We start from the raw sequence: 25752 nt of genomic DNA, 5'->3' as shown, positions 1-25752 counted from the left end.
TACTTATGGCCTCTTGGAGGAGGAGGGAACCAGGAGGAATGTGCTTCTAACTCTTTCTTTGCAGATGACATTCCCTTGGGCTAGAAAATGATGTCTTTCTACCCTCTTATTCCAGCTATGGAACAGTATTTTATCCACTGAACCAACTTGATTTATTTTCTCTTTAAGCATTCCCTCCTGGGACTGTGGAGGTCTAGATTTCCTTAATGATCTTGTGTTTGTGTCTGATATTATCTGACGGATTTTTTTTTAATTATTATTTTGTACTTGTTCTATCCATAGAGTAAGTGAGTGAGTGAGTGTGTATGTGTGTGTGTGTGTGTGTGTGTGTGTGTGTGTGTTTGAGCTGACTGATGGCTTATCTCCTACAGAAGATAATTTTATTAAAGATGCAAAGACATATGGAGGCTGGAAGAACATGCTCAGGAAGAGAATTTTTAAAAATCTTGCATCGAAACACAGTAGAAGAGGTAGAACAGATGCTGTCTAGGCAGTTTATCTCAGAATCTCTTGCATGTGAAAGCAGCTAGATGGTGAACCGATAACTGGGATATAAGATGAATAAAATAACCAGTCAGTATATCATAAAATGCGTGGTTGCATGAACAGAGACCCCCAGATGAGAAGTAACTGAATGTAAAGCAAAAAGTGAAAACAAAATCAGTCACTAAGTTTCTAGTAAGTGTGAGAAGCTACGGCAAAACCTCAAGTTCAAGATGTTAAATAAGACCACCTGCTCCCTGACTTGGTGATGCTTACAGCTCAGCAGAGAGGACAGATATTACAAACACAAATACAAAACTTCATTAATTGCAATCGTGACATTGGATTGTAGAGAAGATTCTTCTTCATGACAGAAGTCAGCGAGGCTAGTTTAAAAAAACAAAGGAAGGTTCACACTGATGGTGCTCTTCTTCATTGTCCATACCCATGTTTAGATTTATAATTGGACAATTAGCTATGACTTTAGTCACCAATTGTGAAGTTAAATACATAATAAAAGATTACTATGTAGGAAAAAGTTCAACTTATATAAGTTGGTTCATTTAGATCCAAGCATAGCTTTAAACAAGTATTTTGCAAAATCAAGTCATCCCATAATTTTTACTAGCCATAGTATAATTTTTTTGGCACTGGGACATACATACATCCTAAGCCCTGATGTGTCATTCATTTCACAGCATCACTTCAAAGAGATAAAGCCTTGAGCAAATAAAGAGTTAGATCAACTCATCTCCCAACAAGGTAATTTCATCTACAAAGGAAGAACGTTGCTGTGAAACACAGCGTATGCACTCGACTCATCAGCAGCTTGCACAAATGGCGCTCCAGATGTATATCTGTTCAAGTCAGCCCAAGGCAACAATTTTGATCAATTCTAATGTGATAAAATGCTGCAGGGAAAGTGTGCAGAAACGTGTTTACGTCAGCCCTTAATTAAACTGTTGTTCACTTCCAAAGAACCTTAGGAAACACTAATGAGACATGAGTTTTGGCAATTTCTTCATCAAAGCAAAGACCCCTTCCTCAGTCTGTAGCAGCCTGTCATCCAAGTCGCTCCCGGGATAAATGTCACATGGCACTCCAATCAGTTAGCCACCTGTTAGTAGAACTTCACTAAAGTCGGCTAGTGATCTAGGGCAAGCTCAAACAGCCACCTTAACACCTGCCTGTCTGGGTCACCTGCTCCTTTTTCACATAGAGTAGAGCAATATGTTAGCTTTTTCAATATGCTTGAGTAGATTGAGGTTACAAATCAAACTTCTATCACCTACATAGAAAACACATAATTTTCTTTAAAAAAAAAAATGTCTACTCTTCTTCCCTACAATGACACTTATGGTTTACAACTATTTTATTTTGAATCAATTATGTAAGAACACACAAGAGTTCTTGAATTTCTGGAAGCTATTAATTTCAGCACGGTATAACACTAAATTAAAATATATTAACTGTGCCATTCCTATAATTTAGAAAAACATATGTCTATCTAGCTAACAAAGAAGCAAATTCTCTCAAAATATTTTAACTGTCCAATCCTTTCCATATTCATAAATTGTCTTTCTTATTTATACACCATGCTTGTATACAAGTCCAAATGAATCCTCAAGGTACAAGTTATCATTTGCTGGCTTCTCTTGGTTTCCAATATTTAAGGTTAAGGTATGTTTTATTATGAAGTGTTTAAAAAGCCATCATCATTGTTAAAAATGCCTTCTTTATTTTTTACATTATCAAGCTGCTGAGCAGATGTTACAGGATTCTTTTTTTTTTTTTTTTTGCAGAAGAAAACTCAAGGTGCAATGAAAACAGCAACAGGGAAGCTTCTGTTACCCTTGACCTTTTGTGATGAGCAGGACAGAGACCAAAGAAGTGCATATGTGGTAACAGTTTCGATAGTCCCATGACTAAGATTTGACAAGATTATGTTATATTGACAAGTCTTACCCAGGTAAGACCTCTCATAGCTTTCTAGGCTTCCTTTTTTTTTTTTTAACAGACTTTTTTCATAGATTTTTTTTCTAGAGTTTTAGAAATTTACTAAAACTCAGGACACAGGAAATCTCCTCAGAGAGGGAGACCAAATCCACTGCTGGATGAGGCAAAGGTGGTCAACACATCCCACCACTCCGCTGAAACTCTGTCAAGCAACACAAAACACTGGGGGTGAAAACCGAACTTCAGCTAAATGGGAATCTCTGCTGTCCATTAAAATGCTGGGGTGGCAGCTAGAAGACAACAGGAGAAAGGAACAAGCTAGTTGCATAAAATAATAACGCTGTTTGTAATAAATGAGAGGCTACCACATCTAGGGTGTGGGACCAGTTCAGGAGCTGGAAATCTGATACTTTCACATCAGACCATAAATCCCGAGTCAGTCCTGAGAGAAGGAAACAGCTTGGGCCCTGTGCCCAGAGGACAAGGAGAAGGCAAGGAACAGGGATCTGCCAACTGAATGCTCCCAGAGACCAAGGATTCTCTTCCTCTGTTTTTGCCTGGGGGTAAAATCAGGAAGAGGAGAGGGAAGTTCAGAGGTTATTTATAATCCTATAAACATTATGTAAAATACTGCAATTATCAAGCCTAGGAGATTCCAGCCCAAAGCCCTGAAGTACTTATTTCTCTTGTTTCCCTGTGGAGAACCAAGGAGATCCTTGCCTTAACAAGTTCTACCTACAGATAAAGGAGAGCCAGCTGGGACGTGGCTTGAGGGGATGTGTCCTGGAGCGGAAGAAAGGACACAGAGCCTGTGGGCTATACCTTTACCTTGAAAGCTTTATACCATCCCCGTGGGAGGTACCATCTCCATGTCCCCATTTTTTTTTTCCCACGATAAAAAAGAGTTATCCTGGCTCATGGGAGGAGAATGTGATGTGATGCACAATGGTTTCAATGAAATATAAATGACAAAAAAGAGGTGCTTGGGTAGAGTCAAAAAGCCATGGAGACACTGTTCTTTATTTCAGCAGAGATGTTTAAAAATTGCTTATAGAGGGGAATTTGGGTGGCTCAGTCGGTTAAACATCTTGACTCTTCATCTCAGCTCGGGTCTTGATCTCAGGGTCATGAGTTCAAGCCCTGCATTGGGCTCCACACTGGGCGTGGAGCCTCCTTAAAAATAGATAGATAGATAGATAGATAGATAGATAGATAGATAGATAGATAGATAGATGATAGATAGATAGATACTTCTTCTAGAGCCCTGTGCTACATTTAAATATTATGGATATGACAGTGGAGTTAAACCACCCAGGCACCGCTAGTGGGAATGCAAATTCATGAGACCCTCCTAGATTCTGTACCAATAATTTGTCAATAGCCTTACAAATGGACAATGTTTAACTCAGTAATTCTACAGTAGGCATGTATTTATTCCTTTAACATAATTTCATTGACTGTCTGCTTGGTGACATGGTGCAGGCAGTATGCTAAGTTTGGGGACAGGGAGTAGAACTAGACAGGAACACAATACTCAGGCTTAAGCACAAGGATCCCCATGTGGTGATGATGACTGTGTCTTTAGTATATAAAACCTTGCCAACTACTTACACATCCATAAGCAAAGTAGACATTTAAAAGTGTGTAGTTTAGGCAAAGGGTGGCATATTATGCAGCCATCATAAAGCGGAAATTCAATGACATGGTAAAATGCCGTTATATTATAAAAATCTATGTAGTAGGATCATAGGTGATTTTTATTTTCTTTGTATATTTGACAGTTTGTTTTTCCAAAACTCCCATAAGTAATTTTACTGTTACAATTAAAAAAAAAAAGGTAAAATATATATTTGGGGGCAATACTACCTGTGCTCCACAGAGTATTATAAATGGGGGGACAGTGTTGGATCGTGTTATGTTACTTGTTATTTCCTTCCTCTTCTATTTTTTTTTTAAGATTTTTATTTATTTATTTGAGAGAGAGAGAAAGAGCACAAGCGGGGAGAGGGGCAGAGAGAGAGGAGAATCAGACTTCTTGCTGAGCGGGGAGCCCAAAATGGGGCTCGATCCCAGCACCCTGGGATCATGACCTGAGCCGAAGGCAGACACTTAACCGACTGAGCCACCCAGGCGCCTCTTAGTTATTTCCTTCTTAAAGTAAGGAAATGCCTTATTGGTCTTAGGTAATGGATATTGCAAAAATATACAATGAAATGCTTAAATGTAACATTTGCTATTTAGTTGGCTAAAGGCAAAACAGTGTTATTTTTGAGAATACAAGTGAAGAATAGAGAATATCTGAATATCTGTTTCTAAAGACTCTTCTAGATGTAAAATTTTATGATTGTGTGGCAAATGTGAATAAGTCCTTCCCACACACTCCAAGTTAACAAAAAGCTCTGAATGTTATGACAAGACATATGGACTTAATCCCACTACAGTAGTTTCATCATGATGCCAGATGATTCAAAAAAATAATTAGCTGCCATGTTAGGAAAGTATCTCCATATATAGATATTTACATTTATCACACTCTAAAATAACTCTGAAAAACGGCAAGCTACGTTAAGAGGAGATAAGATAGCATCTTCAATTAAATTTTTCAATCTTTTTTTTTTAAATGAAATCAATTCTTTTTTTAAAGGAGAAAATATGGTAGCTTTCATGTTAAATAAATGAAAATTCTTACTTTAATCATTGAGTTATTTAATCTTAACTACACTTGTGCATATGACTGTATTCTTCAGCAATTTAAAACATTTGTGATAGTTTAAGGCTCTCTCTATTGTATATTTCAATCCAAGCGGAGTAAGTTGCGCGTTACTACACGTCTATATCACATCTCTATTAAAAAAAAAAAAGTCTCCAGGCTACACCTACAACCAATACAAAGTTAAAGCTCAAACCCCTTTGAAGCTCACAAACACCTTCCTGAGACATTAAAAAAAGAAGAAAAAAAAAAACCCTTTGAATAATGAAGAACAGTGCTAAAAGAATAAATACTGACTAAATCAAAACTGCTTTTTAAAAAATACTTCAAAATGCTTTTGTCCATTAAGCAATTTCATTTTAACAGACAGACAATGACGAAGTGTCTTGACTAATGTAAGAAAACCTCATTTGAAAGGAGCAAAAACACCACACAATTATGCAGGATTTGGAGTATATTTTAGTCCCTTATTAGGTATTGCCATAGGTAAATAGCTGCTATTCACCATGCCTCTGGGGAAAACCTCTTGGCTATAGAGGCTTATTAGTGTTAAGCATCTGAGAGCCATGGACTATAAAATAAAATCAATACCGTAACCTTAACTGTAAAAGTCAGAAAGATACTGGAAGAATTCTAATTTAACAAGATTACAGATGAGATTTTAGAGGAGAACATTTGGGGAAAAGCCATGCATTTAGAAACATTTATGTTACAAGACATCTCAAGGTTTCTGTTGTTACTAATGCTGTTATTATCCATGCTGGTAATGGTTAGGGTTGACTTAACTGATGTGTTACTTTAGTGGATTTACAGGAAAGTCCTAGAAATGATCTGGAACTTATTTCAAATAAAATCATTACACTGAGGTAGTAAACTAATTGCTTAGGAACAATTATGATTTGATGTGGTTTAGTGTGGTAGAGAAAAAAATCACGAAAATGTTAAGGTTGTTAGTTCAGCAGCTCAATGCAAATATGATTACTCGGCACAATATTCTATTTCTCTTAATGGAAAAGTAGTCAAAACTGGTATAAATTGTAGTGTTTAAGTTCAACCTAAATCTATATTTTTCCTCTAACAAATGTAAATGAAGAAAAAAAGAACATTCTGTCAATGAAATTACTATGATGGCATATTTATTATCCTAATGGTTTTAGAAATCACGTGAAATTGATCAGTAACAAAACCTCTATTTAGTAATGGACCAATTACATTTGTGAGATAATGTCAATGAAACAGAATATTGTCACAGGATAATGGTCTCCTATTGCTACATCCCTAGTCATTTAGAGAAAATAAATGTTGCCGTCTGGCTGAGTCATTTATTTTCAAAGTAGGAGACACTGATCCCATAACAAGGTTCTGTTATAATAACTCAATCTCTATCAATCATTTGTTGTACCACGATGGCGCAGGACAGGACATGTATTTTGAAGAGCTGCACATTCCTCAGCTATAAGGCAAAACATATGGTGCCTCCAAGGACATAAACAGCCCAATTACTGTGTTATCCAAAGAGAGTACTGAAAATAAACATTTAAAAAAAAATTAGGAATCGGAAAACTTTCTGAATTTTCAAAAAGAGCCATGTTAATGAAAGCTTAAAGACTCAAGTAGCTAAAGACCTAAAAACTCTTTGATTCAGTTAATTTAAAATCTAGAATTTTGGACACGAAGGGACCTTAGTATTCAACTCTGCTATTTTACAGATGAGAAAATTCAAAATTTACTGAAATTAAGTGTGTTTGTTTAAGGCCACACTAGTACCTGGAGTTTCCTGGTCACCATTATAGTGCTCTAAGCATAAGGCAAAAAATTGAAACAGAACTATTATATGTACTTATATATTATATATTTTTCATATATCACATATTTATATATATTATATATCACATATATTTATATGTATCACATATCATTTATATATTTATATATCACATATATTTATATATGATATTCTAGACTTTAGGATTATTTATTTATCTTTATCCTATTTCTATTTTTTTTTTAAGGTAAGCTGTAGGCCCAATGTGGGGCTTGAACTCATGATCCCAAGATCAAGAGTCACATGCTTTATCAACTGAGCCAGCCAGACGCCTCAAGACTTTAAGACTGTTTATTAACAACAGGTCAGTATGAAATGGAAATAAGATTCTTAACGTGAGTCCAGTCCAAGGACTGCACTCATGAATCCCTGGAGTCCATGAACCCTTCTGATACTATTGTGCATTTATCTGTATTTAAGTTTCATACATTAGGGGGAAAAAACATAATAGAGGTTTTGTAACTAGTTTGCAAATCACATCACAATGACTTGTTTGGAAGGCAGTGTGTATAGTATGGTTCTACAGCTAAGTGTTCCCGTTCTACCTCTGCTACTTATCATCTGTGTGATTTATGTCAAATTTCTTAATCACTGTAGTGATTAGTTTAATGAACTATAAAATGTTTTTTTTTTAATAGGGTTGAAAAGCAAAATACAAAGTCTTGACCCAGCCCTCAAGGGTAGTAAGTGCTCAATAAATGACAGCCACAAATGGCAGGGGGATCTGGTTTTCCTCATTTATATGTACTCATTGAACAAAAATTTTGAATTTCTGTGGTTCCTTCAACAAATAAATGACATACAAAAAGGAGTTACTATAAAAATAGTTAATAAAGAAAAATAGTTACTATAACTATTATAGGTTAAAAAAAAGGCTGAAAATACAAATACGGTAAATGGACCATTTGGGATCCTCACTGAGACAAAACAGCCTATGAGATATTCTGGGGAATTTGAACATGGAATATATATTAGGTAGTATTAAGGAATTATTGTCATGTTTGTTACATTGATAATAGTCTTGGGGTTATGTTAAAAATAAAAGTCATTTTCTATAAGAAACACTTAGAAGTATTTATAAGTAAAATGACATAATGTCTGGGATTTACTTTTAAGCAAACTTCAAAAAACTGAGAGACAGTAAATGCAATAAGATCGGCAAAATGTTGATGACAGTTTAAAGCTGGGCACATGCAAGTTCACTTTATGATGCTTGCTCTCTGCTTTAACATTTTCCATAACAAAAAAGCTTTTAAAACATTATGCTTAAACATTCAATCCAAAGCTCTTCTCCACAATTATCTATCACAAGTACTCATAGCTTCAATTTTTTTTTAGTTTCAAAACTTCTAATCATGACACTAAAATTAAGAGATTTTTTTTAAAAAAGCAGATATACATTTTACTATCTCAAAATTTTGTTTTGACAAATCTTCCAGAACCCTGAAAACTCACAAAATCACCTCTACACTCCCATTTTAAGTTCCACAAGATCTAACAGACTCATGAAACTCCATGGAAAAATCGTCCATCTACCAGAACATGTTAAGCAGCATTCAAATTTTCCCATTTCTCCGTTTCTCCCTAAATAGGTAAGTTTATATCTTCTCTAGATGGGTTGCAGGATAACGGGGGGAGAAAAATCAGTCTTTGAAAAAGAAGACCTCAGCTCTGCTATTCATTATCCGGACACTTTGGACAAGAGAGCCCCTCACTGATCCTCAGATTGCTTAGCTGTATAAGATAAGGAACCTGAACCACATCCTGCTAAATGTTCTAATAATCTGTGTTCTATCTCTGAAAAATCAATCTCCTACTGTGTGAGATATTTGTCATGTAGTCACTCAAAAGAAACTGGCTTTCTAACCTACTTCAAAATAAATTTTAAACATGACATCAATGTGTAAAAGCGTTTGAAATAAAATCTTTTACCACTCCAAGAAACTTTGCGTGGCATGCTTTTATACTGAAGTACATTGTCTCCTATGGGTCTTCCACTTTCCTATTTTAGGCTGTGTTCTATCAATCTAGAGACCCAGCATTAAATAGCAAGCTGTTATTTTTTTCAAACTAATTATCCATTGTGTTTTTTCTGCAAAATGCTACATTTTCAAGTCATGAAGTCTCCGGAGCACAGAAATAGGAGTGTAACTTTCCCCTCCTAAGTAGTCTTGGTCCTTCTAACATGGACCCAGGTTTGCCCCATCCAAAATGCTCTTCCTGGTTAAAATGCATGAAAGGAATGAAAGCTTCTGTTAATTAGCAGGCAATGTGAGGAATTCTGATGAAAGCTTTCACCAATAATTTATTGTTTTCCTTTCTGTTTGAAGGATGCTCCTGTTGTGACTTTTCAACTACAGTGATGTAGCTAAAGAAAATGAAATACACCATGTCAAAGACATCCTTGGAGTTTGCTCTCCAGTGGTATCATGATACATGGAGAGGTTCATGGAAAGTTTGGCAGGAACTGTAAATTGTTCACTTTTGATATTTTCAATAATAGGCTAAACAACAACACCAAAAAAACCCACAAACCTTAAAAACTGTGCTTCAACATTAAATTCAAGCCATTTCTTCACATTTATTCATCAAAATCACTTGTATCTCTGATTTTGTCTGGCTCAAAATTTGATATTTGAACATTTAACATTTAATCCTTGTGATACAAACCTTAAGAATGTAAGGAATTGTTGGTGTTCTCTCTGGTTCCCAAAGGGGGCTTAAAAATTCTTCCAGGAAGATTACTAAGCATTTGCCTTGCCATTTTCTAGGACTTCATTTGATGTTAATAACTCCCAGATAGTAGTTATTCAACTATTTGTAAAAGCTGCTCATTCACCCAGCTCCCATATTTCTACAGACATTTTGAGATTGTGTCATTTGTCGCACTATAGTTTGGGCTAGAGCACTGTTTTCCAAAGTTGGAACCTAGAACTTTCTTCCCTATAGATTCTTGAATAAAAAAAAAAAAAAAAAGGTCCTGAAGTCACAAACTTAAACACAAATCAGTCAATATCCACTCATGGATAGTCACATTGATGGCGCCCAGCAGTACATTAAACATTCCACAAATTCAATCATGAATGAAAAAAGTTTACATTTTTGTTCAGATAGAATTTTCCAAACCCAGTTGAATGTTCTTATATCTAGCGTGCTTATTAACATTCCTTAAATTCACACTAAGAAATGCTGGTCTCTGATTCTGGTTCTATCACTCTATTTCCTATGCCTGGTTGAACTCATGATGCTGGGCTGGCATTATTATTCTCCAGCCTGTTCCCTGGAGATTTTTGGTTTAATTCATTGGCTATTTAACACTATATCCTCCTAGAACTCTATAAAGTGCAAACTAACATTCAGCACAACATCTAAAACTATATTACTAACGAGAACGTTTGAAAAATTATTAGAAAGAAATCTCTAGGGCTCAGAAATCTATTAAAATTTCAGAAGACTAACTGAAGAGACTTATTTATGTGACAGAACTCTAAAAATTTTTTAAAATTAGTGTCAGTGTTATTTCCTAGTACTCACAGCAACCAGAACATGATGACTCAAATATTGCTTGAGAGTCCAGTATGCATTTTTAAACTACCCTTAAAATTGTAATTACATACCAATATCCACTAAGTAGTGCTAGTTTGTGCTAACATACCAATTCACTGACTTTTTGCGTAAAGATTTACTTCTCATAGTGCTTAAAGGTAAGCTAGTTCTGAGGCATGGAGACAATCCCCTCCTCATCTGGCTTACATGATTTATTCTCTGTGAAGAACCTTTTTCATAAATAGTAAAAAATTATTTTTCTGCTCAGCAGGTCAAGGCCTGGAAATTTAATTTATTCATATTTATGTGCCCAGTGCCTAGAAAACTTCCTGGCAAATAATAGGCATTTGATAAATGTTAATTGAGTCCAATTACCCCAAATCCTAAATGTGTAGGAATTAATAACATTTTACTGCATACAAGTCTTTTTGAATTTACATTTTATAAAACTAAGATTAGAAGTCGTTTAAATACTCATCAGACTGTGAAGCTGTTAAATTTTCCACTTAGAAAGCCCAGCTGTATATTACAAATGTATTTACTGTATCATAAGTGTCTACTAAATAGAGTTTCAGGAGTCTTAGATGAGGCTTAGATGAATCAGCAGTGGAAGATACTGATATTGATAAAGCATTGTTTCAAATGTCCAAGCATACTATTTGTCAGTCTGTTAAATTCTTAGGCATTAACGTACAACAAGATCTAGTCCCATGAAAGTAACTGGAGTTGGAGGAAAAACCAAGACCTAGCTCTTGTTTTTCCTCTTTTTTCAGAAGTTACAAAGAAGCACTCTAATGATTTCAAGAAAAATACATCAACTAGGAATTGAGTCTCTGAATTGACTCAGGGGGAAAAGAATTAAGGTACGCAAGGTCTCAGATGGTATTTTTTCTGTGGTACTGGAATAAAGGAAGTTGTTAGCATGCACACTGATTAGCTCATCTGGTTCTATTAATTTAACCATTAAAATTGAAAATGGTAGAACACCGTATCCAAAAAAGCCAAAGTTTTCAATAGAGGTAGAAGCAGTCAGAAAGTTTAAGACTAGGAAATTCATAGAAGAGATTAAAGAGGAAAAAATATTCTAAAATCTAAGAAAGGAATGTAACAGTGGCTATATAGCCCTTTGTTAGTAGCCAGTTTTCTTTTTTCCTTCCCTTCTCTATGTGTAAAACAACACAAATAAAAATATGAGTATTACATAATCCAGATGCTGTTAAATTTAATTTTCCTCACTATACATCAGGAGAAATGTTAAGTGAATTATATAGATTCCTACCAAATGTTTAACACTATTACATAATGCTCAGTCTTAAAATGTTCATGTCTCTATTCTGCAAAACTAAAAATTATAATTCTTTTATAGGACATCATAACTTTTCTGTGTTGTGGGGGAAAAAAACGAACATACAAATATAACTAATTCTGTTTATAATACCCTAAAATAAAGATACTTTTTCCATTAAACTACTAAAAGGTACATAAATATTTGTCATTACATGAACCTAGATTTTGCGTTAAAAATTTGCCTAAATGCTTTTTAAAACAAAGTGAGTATATTAAATTGGATATCTTATATCCTTTATTTTGGCCTAGTTGGAAGAAAAATCTCAGTGGCTTATGTTGGTGCTCCAGATTATGAGGGAAAGTAGAATGCCATATATTGTCCATAATTTTGCTATCTTTGATTCTTCTATTTTAAAAATCAGTGCTGCTAAGGGCTATGGCAAGAGTAGATTTTAATGCAAAGTTAACACTACCAGAATAAGGCATTCCCAGAAAATAATTAATGGTACATTTTGAACACCTCTGCCAATTATAAACACAAGCATATTTTAATTAACCAATAAGTAGTTATTGGTTACCAATTAATGCAGGGCTTTGTGGGAGAAACAAGTATAAGACATGTACTAAATCCATTACAAATATCGAGTGGTACTCAATATGCCCTTTAGGATACCCCCTTCGTGACAGCCAAATGTGTCTGAAGAACATTTGAAGATGGACAAGAACAACCATGGGGCATTTTATTTTGCAAATTTTAAAAAAAGCAATTTTCTAAGAACAAAAGGACTGCATCTGGCTTAGCAAATTTATAAAGATAGTGCTGTACTGCCCTCATGTTTTTTATTGTAGTTCAAGACTTCTTCCCACAATAGCTTATTGTGCACATTACAAAGTCTTCAGGGTCTTCAGAATTAAAGTGACAGAGTTTTTTTTTAAGCACACTTGAGAATGGATCATTCTTCCTTACTCTTAATAAAATATGCCCTCACAGACTTCTCCAATAATTCTAGTCATCTTGACAAAATCACCAAGACAATACAACGATTTTACAAAGAGAAAGAATGACAGTTTCCCTTCTACTTTTCAAAAATGTTTTATAATATGATTTCAGATTGCCTTTATTCAATAGGCTGAAAGAGGAATCAATTTTTACAAAGTGACACTCTCTATAATAAAGAACACCTACACTTCTCAACAACACACCCATTCCCACACATTCACAATGTATTATTACCATTAGAATCTTTTCCAGAATAATTTTCTCAAGAGGAAAATATGGCTTTGTTTAAAACAAACTGACAATACCAGTTAAACAAGCAGTAAAACAGAAAGGGTCAAGGGTTTGGTTTTTATTCTTATTTCTGCAAGTCTGGTGAAAGTTCTTGCTTTCACTAATGAGACTGATATTCTGCCTATCAATATTTCATTTATCTAACAAATATCTTGTGTGTCCCTACTATGCACCAGGGTGCTGGTTACATAATAGCCCAAATCCATAAGGTCCCTGCCCTCACAGAGCAGATGGATTTAAACAATGAATCCCACAAACAAGTATGTAACTATTTATTATGAGAACAATGAAGGAACACTACTGGGGGTCAGGAGAGGAAAATAGGAAGACCGAACTTAGATTGGAATTAATCATTGTAGGCTGGGGCTTGAAAGAAGCCCCCAAATTTGCGAGATGAAGAGCTAGAAGACGAGAATCCCAGAGGGCGTGTCTGAGAGGAAGGTCTTGGGTTTTGCCTTCCCAAATATGAACAAAACAGCAAGCTAAAGTGCAAGAAACAACAGCAAGGAAAGGGGAGTGCCCCTCATGAGAGGATTCTGATTTTCACCTAAGAGGAGTGGCAAGTTACTGAAAGATTTAAGCAAAAGAGTAATACCACGTTATTATGTTTTATAGACATTTTATGTACTGTTTGAAGAATAGATTTGGAAGGCCTGGGGGGTGGGGGGGTGGGGGAGTGCGGGGGTGGGGGGCCATCTCAGAGCCAAAATTCTCCAGCTGATTTTCAGATTCTTCCGCAAAATGACCCATCACCTCTCCTTACTTCCTTCTATACAGTGTCCAGCCACACAGTACAACACATCATTCTGAATCTTACTCACACAGCGTTTGGCTATGGTCTTCTCTCTGACTACTCTGCTCCCTTCTTTACCAGTTAAAAACCTCAACAGGCTAAAGGAGACCCACCTGACTCAAAGTCCAATGCCTCCATGAAGATTTTTCACTACTTTTTTTTCTAGTGAAATATATATATATATATTTTTAAGTAGGTGCTACACCCAGCATGGAGCCCATAACATGGGGCTTCAACTCACCACCCTGAGATCAAGACCTGAGCTGAGATCTGGAGTCAGCTGCTTAACCAACTGAGTCACCCGATGCCCCCTGCACCCAGGCGCCCTGTTTCAAATGTGCAACAGCAAATAAGTCCTGAATAAGGAACTGATTTTGACTTGAACTGCCTATGCTTCAGTTGTTTGCTTCCTGAAATAACCTAGTATACAGCTACTCAGCCTCAGAAACATACACTCGAGTCATGGGCTAAAAACCACTGGTAAAGAGATTTTTCTTTTTACATTTTTAGTAAACTGTAAAATTTGACTTAAAAGACAATTTTCAATTATTTTTTGTGCTGTTGATATAAATCGTATTTGCACACATACATACCAACAAGACATTGCAGTTAGTTAATTCTTTTTATTTCCATGCTCACTAATCTCTCGCTAGTTGCGGCGAAAAGGCATGAGGATGTCTGATGAAATATATTTGACCCGACAAGACTTTAAGAATGAAAAAGAGCTAAGTCTGAATTTAGAGAGCCAAACAATACCTATAAAGTTATATTTTTCACACGAAGCTGCCCTACAGTTTCATCTAGAAGGAACAACCAGATTGACTCAGACACGAAGTTTGTTATATTACACTTGAATTTATTGTTTATGCTGTACCTACTTCCAAAGGGAATTATGACTTCCTTTAAATGGGAATAGTCAGTAACTATCCCCTGCAACCTGCTGGAAGTGTGGCTCCTCCCTGAAACACCCCATACAGAGTAGCAGACTGATCTAATGGACTCAGACCCTGCAATTTGGCTGCAATCCGGTCAACAAATGCAGACAAACCATAATCGGTCACATGCACGATTGGGGGTTCTAAAACATTATTCTGTCTGGGAGAAAAAGCCCAACACGGGAAATAAGGGATTTTTATAACTTTGATGACACGTGACTAATGCAGTATCTTCAAAATAATTTTACTGCAATCATTTTAGGAAGAAAATATCACCCATATTGACTCGATGAAATTTTGACTAAAGGAAACTTCTGAAACAAGCTGACATCTTAGTCTGATGTCCCCAGAGGAATCAGGTCATCACTTACCTTGATCTCTTTCGTGCCATGTTCGGCTTCCAGCAGCTGGTGAATTCGGAGACGGATAGAAGTCTCCTGTAGGACTTGGTTCCATATTTTCATCTATGGATATAGTTTTGGGTCTTTTGCTGTTAAAATATGACAACAGTTGCATTAATGGGATGTCTAAGGGGGTGTGTAGCAGGTGAAAGTATATAATTTGAGAAGATTCTTAGTACGAAAATTTCCAAAAACACAAGTAATAGCATCTCAGAATCATTTCTGAAATAATGGAGAGTATTCCAGACTTCAAAAGAAGTAGCAAACACTTCTAGTTGTATATGTCATTTATTACACTTATACCTGTACCTGCCTAACGATAGGGTGCTTATTATATTTACCTTTTGAAATGTGTTTCCAAAGAAACTTCTGTAGTAAAAAGTGAATTTTTGGTGTGATATGTGTACTAACTTTAAAATTATTAAGATTGCACCCGACTCTTATCATTACTATCAATGCTAATAATATATATTAGCATAGCGCTTGCCATACCAATGTAATTCTTTCATACTAATTCAAACATAAGGCGAAGGAGTCCGTAGAACATGAGCTTTGGAGTGGAACCAGCCTAGTAGCAAATCTTGACTAGTCCACTCACTATTTCTTAAGAGTAAGCTCCTTAACCTTTCTAAACTCAGTTTAATCATTTGTAAAATGGAAATAATAAAACCTAGTTCAAAGAGGAGTGGTTGAGAGGATTAAATGTAAAGCTCTTAGTTAAGTGGCTGGCATTTAGAAGATACTTATTAAGTAGTAATTATTATTAGTAACCATATAATTAATAATATAAAAATTTTTGTAGGACTTTATTGATTTTAAATTATTTCATATATTCTTCTTTATATTTTTTCTAAAAAATTAGGTTATGATCTTTTATTCTCAAGAAAATAGGTCATTGCCAAATTCAAACAAACAGTATACTTTTATTTTTTTTAAAGATTTTATTTATTTATTTGACAGAGAGAGACACAGCGAGAGAGGGAACACAAGCAGGGGGAGTGGGAGAGGGAGAAGCAGGCTTCCTGACGAGCAGGGAGCCCGATGCAGGGCTTGATACCAGGACCCTGGGATCATGACCTGAGCCAAAGGCAGATGCTTAATGACCGAGCCATCCAGGCGCCCCAAAACAGTATACTTTTAGAATAATACATTTAGGGACGCCTGGATGGCTCAGTTGGTTGAGTCCGACTTCTGATTTTGGCTCAGGCCATGATCTTAGGGTCGTGAGACTGAGCCTTGCATTTGGCTCCATGCTGGGTGTGGAGCCTGCTTAAGATTCTCTCAATAAATAAATAAACAAACAAACAAACAGATAAATAAAACAATTTAATAAAGAAAACATGGCTCAACCCAGTTATTAAGAAAAGTGAATATTTAGGGCAGAGATTAAAAAGCTATGTCATGGGGGCACCTGGGTGGCTCAGTTGGTTAAGTGTCTGACTCTTGATTTCGGCTCAGGTCATGATCTCAAGGTTGTGGGATCAAGCTCTGTGTTGAGCTCTGTGCTGGACATATAGCCTGCTTAAGATTCTCTCTCTCCCTCCCCAAACCGCCCACCCTCCCATCCATGTGCTCAAAAATAAATAAATAAATAAATAAAAATTAAAAGCTATGTCATGGCATAGGCCATCTTGCATGATATACTCCTACATATATTCTCATCAATACCCTATTAAACAGTCAATTATGACTATGAAAATGGATTCTTTTCCTTAAATTAAAAAAAAAAGAAAAACCTTATGTAAATCTCTACAGGTAAAAATCAAAGAGAGATATCTTCTGAATTAATTTTGTGCAGTGATAATAAATACGTCATAGGATTTCAGAGTTGGAACTGACTTCCTAAGTCCTATCTGTAAATCAGTCCTCCCTTTTCTTACAAGTGGGGATACAAATTCGGAGAAATTCAGTGAATTCCCAGGGCATGTTAGTGGAAGCAGTCTGCCACAAAGTAAGGACTTCTGACTTCCAAGACCGTGTTCTTTTTGCCGCACTGTTTCCAAATCCTAGAAGCCTGTATACATCTGGAATCCTAGAAGCATGGGTACGTATTCACAGAGGTACTTGTGATTAATATTTGACTCACAACTCCCAGAGTATTAACATGATGTAGAAGATAGCAGTTTTTATCCATGAGAAACCACAATGGGAGTAAATAATAGTCCTTTAATTTATTCCTATGGTATCCAAAGTTAGAATGCATGGTTTTTTTAAACTCTCCTTTAATCTAATTCTCTCAGCTGTGAATCAGTAGTAAATATGTACGGAAGACTTAAACTGAGAGAGAAAAGATTTTCATAAGGAAATAATAGAGAAATGTTTTTGAAACCTTCTAATGGCATAACATCTGAAACCAAATGACTATGAAGAAAGATCTGTGTTGACAACATACTGATCCATCAGACCAAATAGGAACCTACTATTCATATTTCAAATTTAGAAAAACTAAAGCATTTTTAAGACCCAACCATGTCATAGACAATCTGAGTGACAATAAACCAAATTACTTTGCTATGTAACTTGACTATATGAAGACACAGTTTGACCATAAATGATATAAAATTGAACTTAGTTAATAAACATAAAAAGTGCACAGCCCCAAAATTAATTCAAATGCAATTGACTTTCATTATTGAGAAGAGGATAGGAAAATAATTACCCAGATATTCTTTTATTCTTAAAAAAATGGATATTATAAAATGCAATGTTTTGCTCTGCAATTCATGTACACTCTTACCTTTGATCATGGGTATATGTAATGCTCTGAAAATGAGATGGATCTTCATGTACTGAAGATCCAGCTTAAAAAAAAACCCAATAAAGCTATAATATTTATTCATCTTAGTTCTCAGTAACTCAGTCCTCTTCTAGCACCCAATGACAGTGGAACATATCATTATTAAATCCTGCGCAAACAACTTTCCAAGCTATTTATCCCTCATTTAAATAGAAAACCTCTTTTTAAACTTCTGTGGGATTCAAAGTTACAATCAGAAAGTCAAGAGAGAAAAGTGAGAATGTTAACAGGGAACTAAAAAGTACAGTAACCTCACTGTAGCTCTCCCCCTCAAAGGCTGGTCAAACCAAATCTCAGAGCAGGTAATGCTTTCATTGGTGACTAAGAATCAACTAAATTATTAAAAAAATACCGACTCACTGAGGACATTAGCAAAGTGTGGCCTAGAATAAGACCTTTACTTTTAAGGTTAAGTAGATGACACATTTTATTTTGCACGTTTTACTATACCCAGCTTGGATGTGATGTTAGGGTAGAAATTACCAGGATGGATCAATCTATAGACAAGGGCTCTCTGCCATGACAACACTGCTTTTAAGTCACTAAAAGATTTAGTGAACTTGTAGAATTCTAATATTTCATAGAAAAGAATAAAATCATATTCATATTTTATATGAAGGGAATATAATTCCCTTGTCCCACCCAAAAGATGTTTTTAATGTTTTGAACAATTCCATTTAATTTTCAAATAAAATAAATTTAACCAGGTAAGAGTAAAAATTTATGTAGAATCAGCAAAAATTCTTGAACTCTTGGCTTTGTTTCCCCGATCGCTTTATCTGCCTACCTATCTGCGTATCTACCTCTCTACCCAGCTGCTTATAGACGGAGAACAAGTGCAATTCCTCTTTCAGTTACCTGCTTGGTGGAGAAGACAGTGACCTCTGAAGATTGACCCCCGAGTTCATGTCATGATAGTAGGGTTGGCTCGGGATTTCTCCAATTGGGAAGTTGACTCCAGTTCCCTGGGTTATGGGCGCTGAGGAATAAAACAGAAAGAAACATCAGGAATGACTTTTACACTGGTCATCTCTATTTCAATGTAATAATCTGATATGTTCCACGCCTCTGGGCAAACTCTCTTTACCCTGAGACTCTAATACCAACCGTCCACCAGGGTACGACTTGGAGACCTCCTCAGGACGCCAGTGTTCAAGTCTGGAAACTTGAGGCACTCAGACTATAATCACTGGTTACCGCTTCCCCTATTCCCACTCTCCAACCTTCTTCACTCACTCCTTTGTATTAGTTTTTACTACATCTGTCACCACACTAGTCTATAGATGCGTCAGAGGAAACGACATGTTTCCTATTGCTCAGCACCAAACAAGGTGCTTTGTATTAAGTTGGTTCTTTTTTTTTTTTTAAGATTTTATTTATTTGAGAGAGAGAGCATGAGCGGGGGGTGGGGAGAGGGAGAAGCAGGACCCCCCCACCCCCACCCCAAGCAGGGAGCCCAACGAAGGGCTCCATCCCAGGACCCTGGGATCATGACCTGAGCCGAAGGCAGATACTTAACCGACTGAGCCACCCAGGTGCCCTCTAAGTTGGTTCTCAAAAACCAAATCGCTGTTAATGAAATTAGAATATTAACATGGTAAAACACATTAGAAATCATATGAATAATTACTTGGTATAACGAATTCTTTTTTTTTATTTTTTTATTGTTATGTTAATCACCATGTATCATCATTAGTTTTTGGTATAACGAATTCTTATATTAGGACAGGTACACAAGTAAAGTTGACAGATGTGAAGTAAGAGCCAAGTTTTTGTTTTCCCCAAATACATATTCAAGTTCAATATATGAATAGTTAAGTGTGGCTTTACTCAATAGTCATGATTTAAAAAAAAAAAGTTTGTATGCCCAACTTTATAACAATCACTTATAATGTATTCATGAAAAAAAATTAAAAATAAATAATTTATTAAAAAATAAAAATAAAATGTACTCATGGAGTTTTATACTTTAAAGTATTATTTTGTAAATCAAGAAATCTTTTTGACTCTGCTGATATAGTATGAACTGAGATTCTTGTATGTAAAAGTTTTGGTTTTTGTATAATGGTTTACATCTATTCAAATTTAAAAAAATTGTTTCTGGACATCTTGAATAGATTCGTGAGGCAGCATGTTGTATTAGAAGGGGTAGAGTCTTGGGAGGTAGCCATTTATAGTTTGAACTCTCTCTGCCGCTTCTGAGCTATGTGCCTGAGTTTCCCAAGCTACAAAATGAGAATACCAGTCACCTACCCCGTATGATTATTTTGAAGATGAAATAAGATAAGGAGTAATAAGGAGTGATAAAAGCCCAGCATCGTGCCTACTGCATAACAGTTATTCACCAAACGTGAGATCCGTCTCTCCTTGATTTCTTCCCCACATCTCTTCCCTGGCAGCCTGGAGTGGTTAGCAAAGGGTGAACAGTTCAAACCATGCTAAAAGCAGACAAAGAGTTATAAATGAACCTATTTGTTGAAAGTCTGTTCCTTCAACAAGTTGTTTGTGTCCATTACTGGCAGGTGCTGCAAGGGATACAAAATAGTCTAAGATAGTTCCTGTCCTTAACAAAACAGATTGGGTAACAAGCTGGGTAAACAAAACACTCCTGAAAAAATAGAAATATCAGCATAATGCTGATTATAATGGAACAGCCCAAGTGAATGACAGCACCAATAAATGCTATGGGATTTCATGGGAAGAAGAACCCAATACAGGCTTGAATGATCCAAGAACTCTCTGGAGAACCCAGAGCTTGCACTGGACTTTGGAGAATGAGTAAGATCTTAAGGGGAGGTCATTCTCAAAAGGGGTTTCTACAAGAGCAATATCTCGGGCAGAGATAATATGCAAGGAGAGACCAGGCAGGTTGGTGTCAAAGGACAGTGCTGAAGAATTAGTGTCTTGCTTTACCTTTTTTTATCCGGCCTTCAAAAGCTCTAATGAGAGAAAGTGTGTCCTGGGGCTATGGCAACAAAACTCTAGAGCCCTTGTGATTCACTCTAAGAACATACAGTCTACTTAATTTTCCTCTCTTCCAACTGCTTCAAACTGAATACACGATTCCAAAAGGACTGCAGATTTTCAGGGAATTTTTCTTCCCCAGAATTTTGATGTGTTCACTACATGTGTTCGCTGTCAGCTGAATTGTATGTCAATAGCAGGTCGGTCAAGATTTACTTAAAATATTTTTAAGAAAGTATGATTAGGAAGCACATGTGTTATTGCAGAGAAGTAATCAAAGAATATACAATGAATCTCTCTCTTCCCCTATTAAAAATTAAATCAATATATACAAGATTAGTCTCAGCTCCAAACTTCTGGAGTTTATGCCTTCTATTAAATTATTCTTTTTATATAATGTACTTTAACTTCATTTTAATAAGACAGAAAATATTTGTATTCAATGGGTAACTATGCCAAATGGCTTGAATTCTTTGGGCAGCTAAAATGTAACTGTTTGTTGTGGCTTGAGGTACACCGGAGGTTTAAAAAAAAAAAGCAAGGTAAGAAATCCCACAGTAACCACATGCTTTCAAGTCTATTATTAGAACCATGTTCTATGTAACATTGGAAAGCAGGGTATGTGCTAGAAGGAGGCATTTGAGGGACTGGGGGGGGAGATGTCAGTAATCTGTCCAACCTTCTGCAACAGTAATGGATACAATTCAAAGACCTGAATTACTAACAGGAAACTTACAGGTTATAACTTATGTAAAGTACTTGCAATTTATGAAGCTCATGCAACATTTAAGCAAAGATCTGTAGTTTCTCTTTCATACATATGGCTTAAGAGTCAACACAGATTGCTTGGCCATAAACATACTAGAAGAAATTTATAGTAAAATAATAAAAAAAATCTTTGGAAATTTTGTTTTTCTAAATTCTCTTGCCGAAGGATTATTACAGACTATCAGGACAGCAATCAAAATAATTTATCCACAGATTTATACGTGAGCATTGCAAAAATGTAATGTGCCTTCGGACATTAAAGGGGAGAGTACAAGAAGAAGAGTAGATTAATAATAAACCTGGCCAAATTCTAAAGGAGCACTCACTAAATGTATTTAATAATAAAGAGAGTATGTGAGCATGGCAAGTCTGAAGCTGATATTCCTGTTTAAAAGCCTCTGGAAGAACTTACATCAGATGCAAAGATCAGCGTTAGCACCTCTCCTGGAGAGCTGCAAAGTCTGAAAGCTGCAAATCATGTTTAAGAGGCTGCCAATATCCTCTTAGAAATGAAGCTCCAAAGAACCTCAGATTCTAAGGGTTAGAGGCCAACCCTTAATCTCTCTTATTGTTCGTCTCACTCCAAAAGCTGATCCTAAATCAACTTTCAAAATGGAGATAATATCATTCAACAGAAAGATCACTATCCTAAAACTGAGGAGCTTCATTAGCTAAAGTCAACAGACACATTAGCAGGTCATTTGATAGTCAAACCCTGGAGGCCAGAAACCATTAACATACTGTAAACCCTCAAGAAGTCAGAATTTGTGATATACAGCATAAGGGTCGTGCTGAAGTTTCTGCTTACTTTGCAAACCCGTATTTCATAAACAACGAAGTTCAACTGTGTAAATAAGATTATGATGTGGATATATTAAAACACTTAGGAGAATAACTTCTCAAGCATTTCAGGGACACCTATTTACATACAGAGTAGAAAATAAATGCTGAATAAATTAATGAATGAATATAGGTAATATACTAATTACAGATCAGTAATGTGTGTTGTAACAGATAACTTAAAAACCTTAAGGTATCAGTTTAAAAAGAATGAGTAAAGTATATTAAACCTACCTCACTTTTGCACTGTTCTGGAAAGCTGTCTTTTAAATATTTATGTGTAAATTCAGATTTTTCAAAATATCACTCTGGGCTTTTAAAAGTTCTAGGTGGCTGCCCATCTATAGCATCTAGCATGATGTTACCTATAATGAGGAACTGATAGTATTTTCTTTTTTTTTTTTTAAAGATTTTATTTATTTATTTGAGAGAGAGAATGAGAGATAGAGAGCACGAGAGGGAAGAGGGTCAGAGGGAGAAGCAGACTCCCTGCTGAGGAGGGAGCCCGATGCGGGACTCGATCCCGAGACTCCAGGATCATGACCTGAGCCGAAGGCAGTCGCCCAACCAACTGAGCCATAGTATTTTCTAACAGATGCCTCTTCGGTCCTTCCCATGAGAAGGAGGAAATATAGCATGAAATTTAGGAAAAGACAAATTTAAACAAATAATGTTATAATGTCTCATAACTGTAGCAGAACAGTGTAGGGAAAACATCCCCCCCCCCACACACAGCACCACCCCCCACTTTCAAATTCCCCCTTCCTTACATGATGCCAGAAAGTGGTAGTGAGTAAGTCAGGCACGTTCCTTTCCAAATTAAAAATAAACACAGAAAACTTTCAAATGTCAGAGGCCTTCCATACCACATTATTGATCGGGAAAAACATGCAAGGCTCATGGCAGAATGGAGAAGACCATCAGAATCCTCCTCTTCAGCAAACATGAACCCTAGAGTTTCTGGGATATAGGGTATTAGGTTTTGGTCTCCTGCACTGCCCTAAGTAAACAGATCCATGACAGAAGTCTTTGGGGCATGTATTTATCTACCACGGAATACGACAGAAAGCATAAGTTACGGAAGGTCTTAAATGTTCATGCATACAACTCCCTGAGATACATGCTATTTGCACTGGCCACTCTAGAAAGAGGAACTCTTTAAGAAAGTCTGATTGGAAAGACACAGTCACCTCCCAGCTGGGGGATTACTTCACTGACCACAACTCTAACTCACTACCTAAACTTACCCTCAGTAACTTGCTTTGTTCTTTTGGGATCACCATAATTCCTGTTCAGGATTTCTGAATTTGACCCAGATGAAAAACACAACCTAAACAAGGACTGAACGCCACTACAGCATCTGAGTAACATCATTCCAAACGGCGACGCTCTCTAACAAAATGTCAGGTAAAAATATAGCCTTCAAAATTACATAAATAAGCTAAATCAAAGAGAACAAGAAGAAATGAGTCACCTCCTTTAACATGATGAATGCCTTAAGAGCCACATCTTAGGTATATATGTACACACTAGTAATACGTAAAAGACTTAAGTCCATAAACTACTCCCTTGCTTCGGTAGCTGGCCAGGTGAACTTAACCCAAGAAAAATTTCATCCGGGCTGTCAAGAATGGTGTCTCAGGTGAGGTGGCCAGTTAAAACAATTGGACATTGTTTTGGATCACAATAGCTTTCTATCTATATCCAAACTACAATCTGCAAAGTTAATTTCTGCATCCCTCTACACTCTGCATGTTAGTGTGTATATCCTGTACATCTCCAAGCCCCCACCAAAACGTTAGTAAAATGAAAAAGCACTTATCTACAGGAAACTTATGTGGGTTATCATAACAACATGGAGTACATTTAATTAATCACACTTCCTTTGATATAAATGACCATCTATGGTCACAGAGAGAACAGTGAATTAAATGACTACCAATAACACAGCAATCAGAACAAACCCCCAATTATTTTTGTACTACAAAAGTTTGATGATCTAAAGGCAAATATATTAGAAAATCCGACAAAATATATCCACTTATGATTTCATCAAAAAGATGGAAATTTTAAAACTCAAATGTTCCCAGTAAGTGGTTATTCTTAATACTGTGTTGAAGGTTCAAAGTAGAAAATATTTTAAATCATACTGTATAATTAAACAGTAACAAAACAATTAACTTACTTCTGGATACCCTCACAAGTTCGGACACATTGAAGACTCCAGATTTTACAAAACTATCCTCCAGGTAACCTGAAAGTAAATATCAAGAGGAAAAAGATCAGCATAAGCAGGAAGCAAATAAATGATTAAATGCTAGGATTTGTTCAAGTGTTTTGAAACCAAAGGTTAGAAAAAAACCAAGTGTGCTTGTAACAAACACAAGTAAAAGCAAAACTCTTTGAATGCAATCCGGGGTCTGTTTAAACAAAAGTAAGAAGTTGAGATGCCAAATAATTTCCTAGGGAAATTTTTTCCCCACTTGCTAAATGTACAGGGCAACTGGAATGGTTTTATTTGCCACGGCTCACGCATAGAGAATGAAGACTCAGGGGTTCTTACCGAATGCATTCAGCTCGGTAGCACCTGGTAGACTAAAGTCTACCCATTTATAAAAAAGAAAGAAAGAAAAGGGAAAACCACAACCACAATTAGAACCTTGTTGGAATTACTTCAAAGATTTCTTGAAACCACTGTTCTCTCACAAATCCTTCCCTGATTAAAGAAAAACGAACTGCTGTTAGCAGCACTCCCCCACCCTTGTTTCAAGGTCATGAATCACACAAAAGCCGAACTTGCACGTACAGCAAATACTTTGCATAGACCTATTTCCACGCGCCTTTGCTATACCTCACATGATTCCACTGCCCTCTCACTCTTGCTACTACTTCCTTGGACTCCCTTCATTTCGAGAACTGCATACTTTTTCTAGCAAACGGTGATAAATCCAGGCCTCCAGGAAAGCCATGTAACCCTTCCGTGACATCCAAGTGCAGGGTCCACAGTGACTGTGGCCCACTGTTCAAGAGCCTGAGTTAAGTCCTGTGCTGTCTGGGATCTGGTCAAGCTGTGTCCAGAATTAGAAATGAAGACTCCCACAGATACCCAGTCACCTCCCCAGCTTCTCACTGATGTGCAGGAGGTGTGCTGAGGGC

General features: G+C 36.3%; 1 protein-coding gene across 8 annotated transcripts in view; it reads right to left on the bottom strand.

Moving 5' to 3' along the window:
- The window catches only part of NFIB (nuclear factor I B), a 232804-nt gene that overhangs the window by 46700 nt on the left and 160352 nt on the right, over window positions 1–25752 (bottom strand). For all 8 annotated transcript variants that reach the window (XM_027615063.2, XM_027615065.2, XM_027615061.2 and 5 more), the window contains 3 exons: window positions 24782–24850; window positions 18883–19003; window positions 15198–15316 (listed from right to left, as the gene is read on the bottom strand). In XM_027615063.2, coding sequence (XP_027470864.1) covers window positions 15198–15316; window positions 18883–19003; window positions 24782–24850 — 309 coding nt within the window. The remainder of the gene's footprint in view (window positions 1–15197; window positions 15317–18882; window positions 19004–24781; window positions 24851–25752) is intronic.

Source organism: Zalophus californianus, chromosome 13, assembly GCF_009762305.2.
Source record: "Zalophus californianus isolate mZalCal1 chromosome 13, mZalCal1.pri.v2, whole genome shotgun sequence".
Lineage (NCBI taxonomy): Eukaryota > Metazoa > Chordata > Mammalia > Carnivora > Otariidae > Zalophus > Zalophus californianus.
This window is presented reverse-complemented; position numbering and strand designations above follow the sequence as displayed.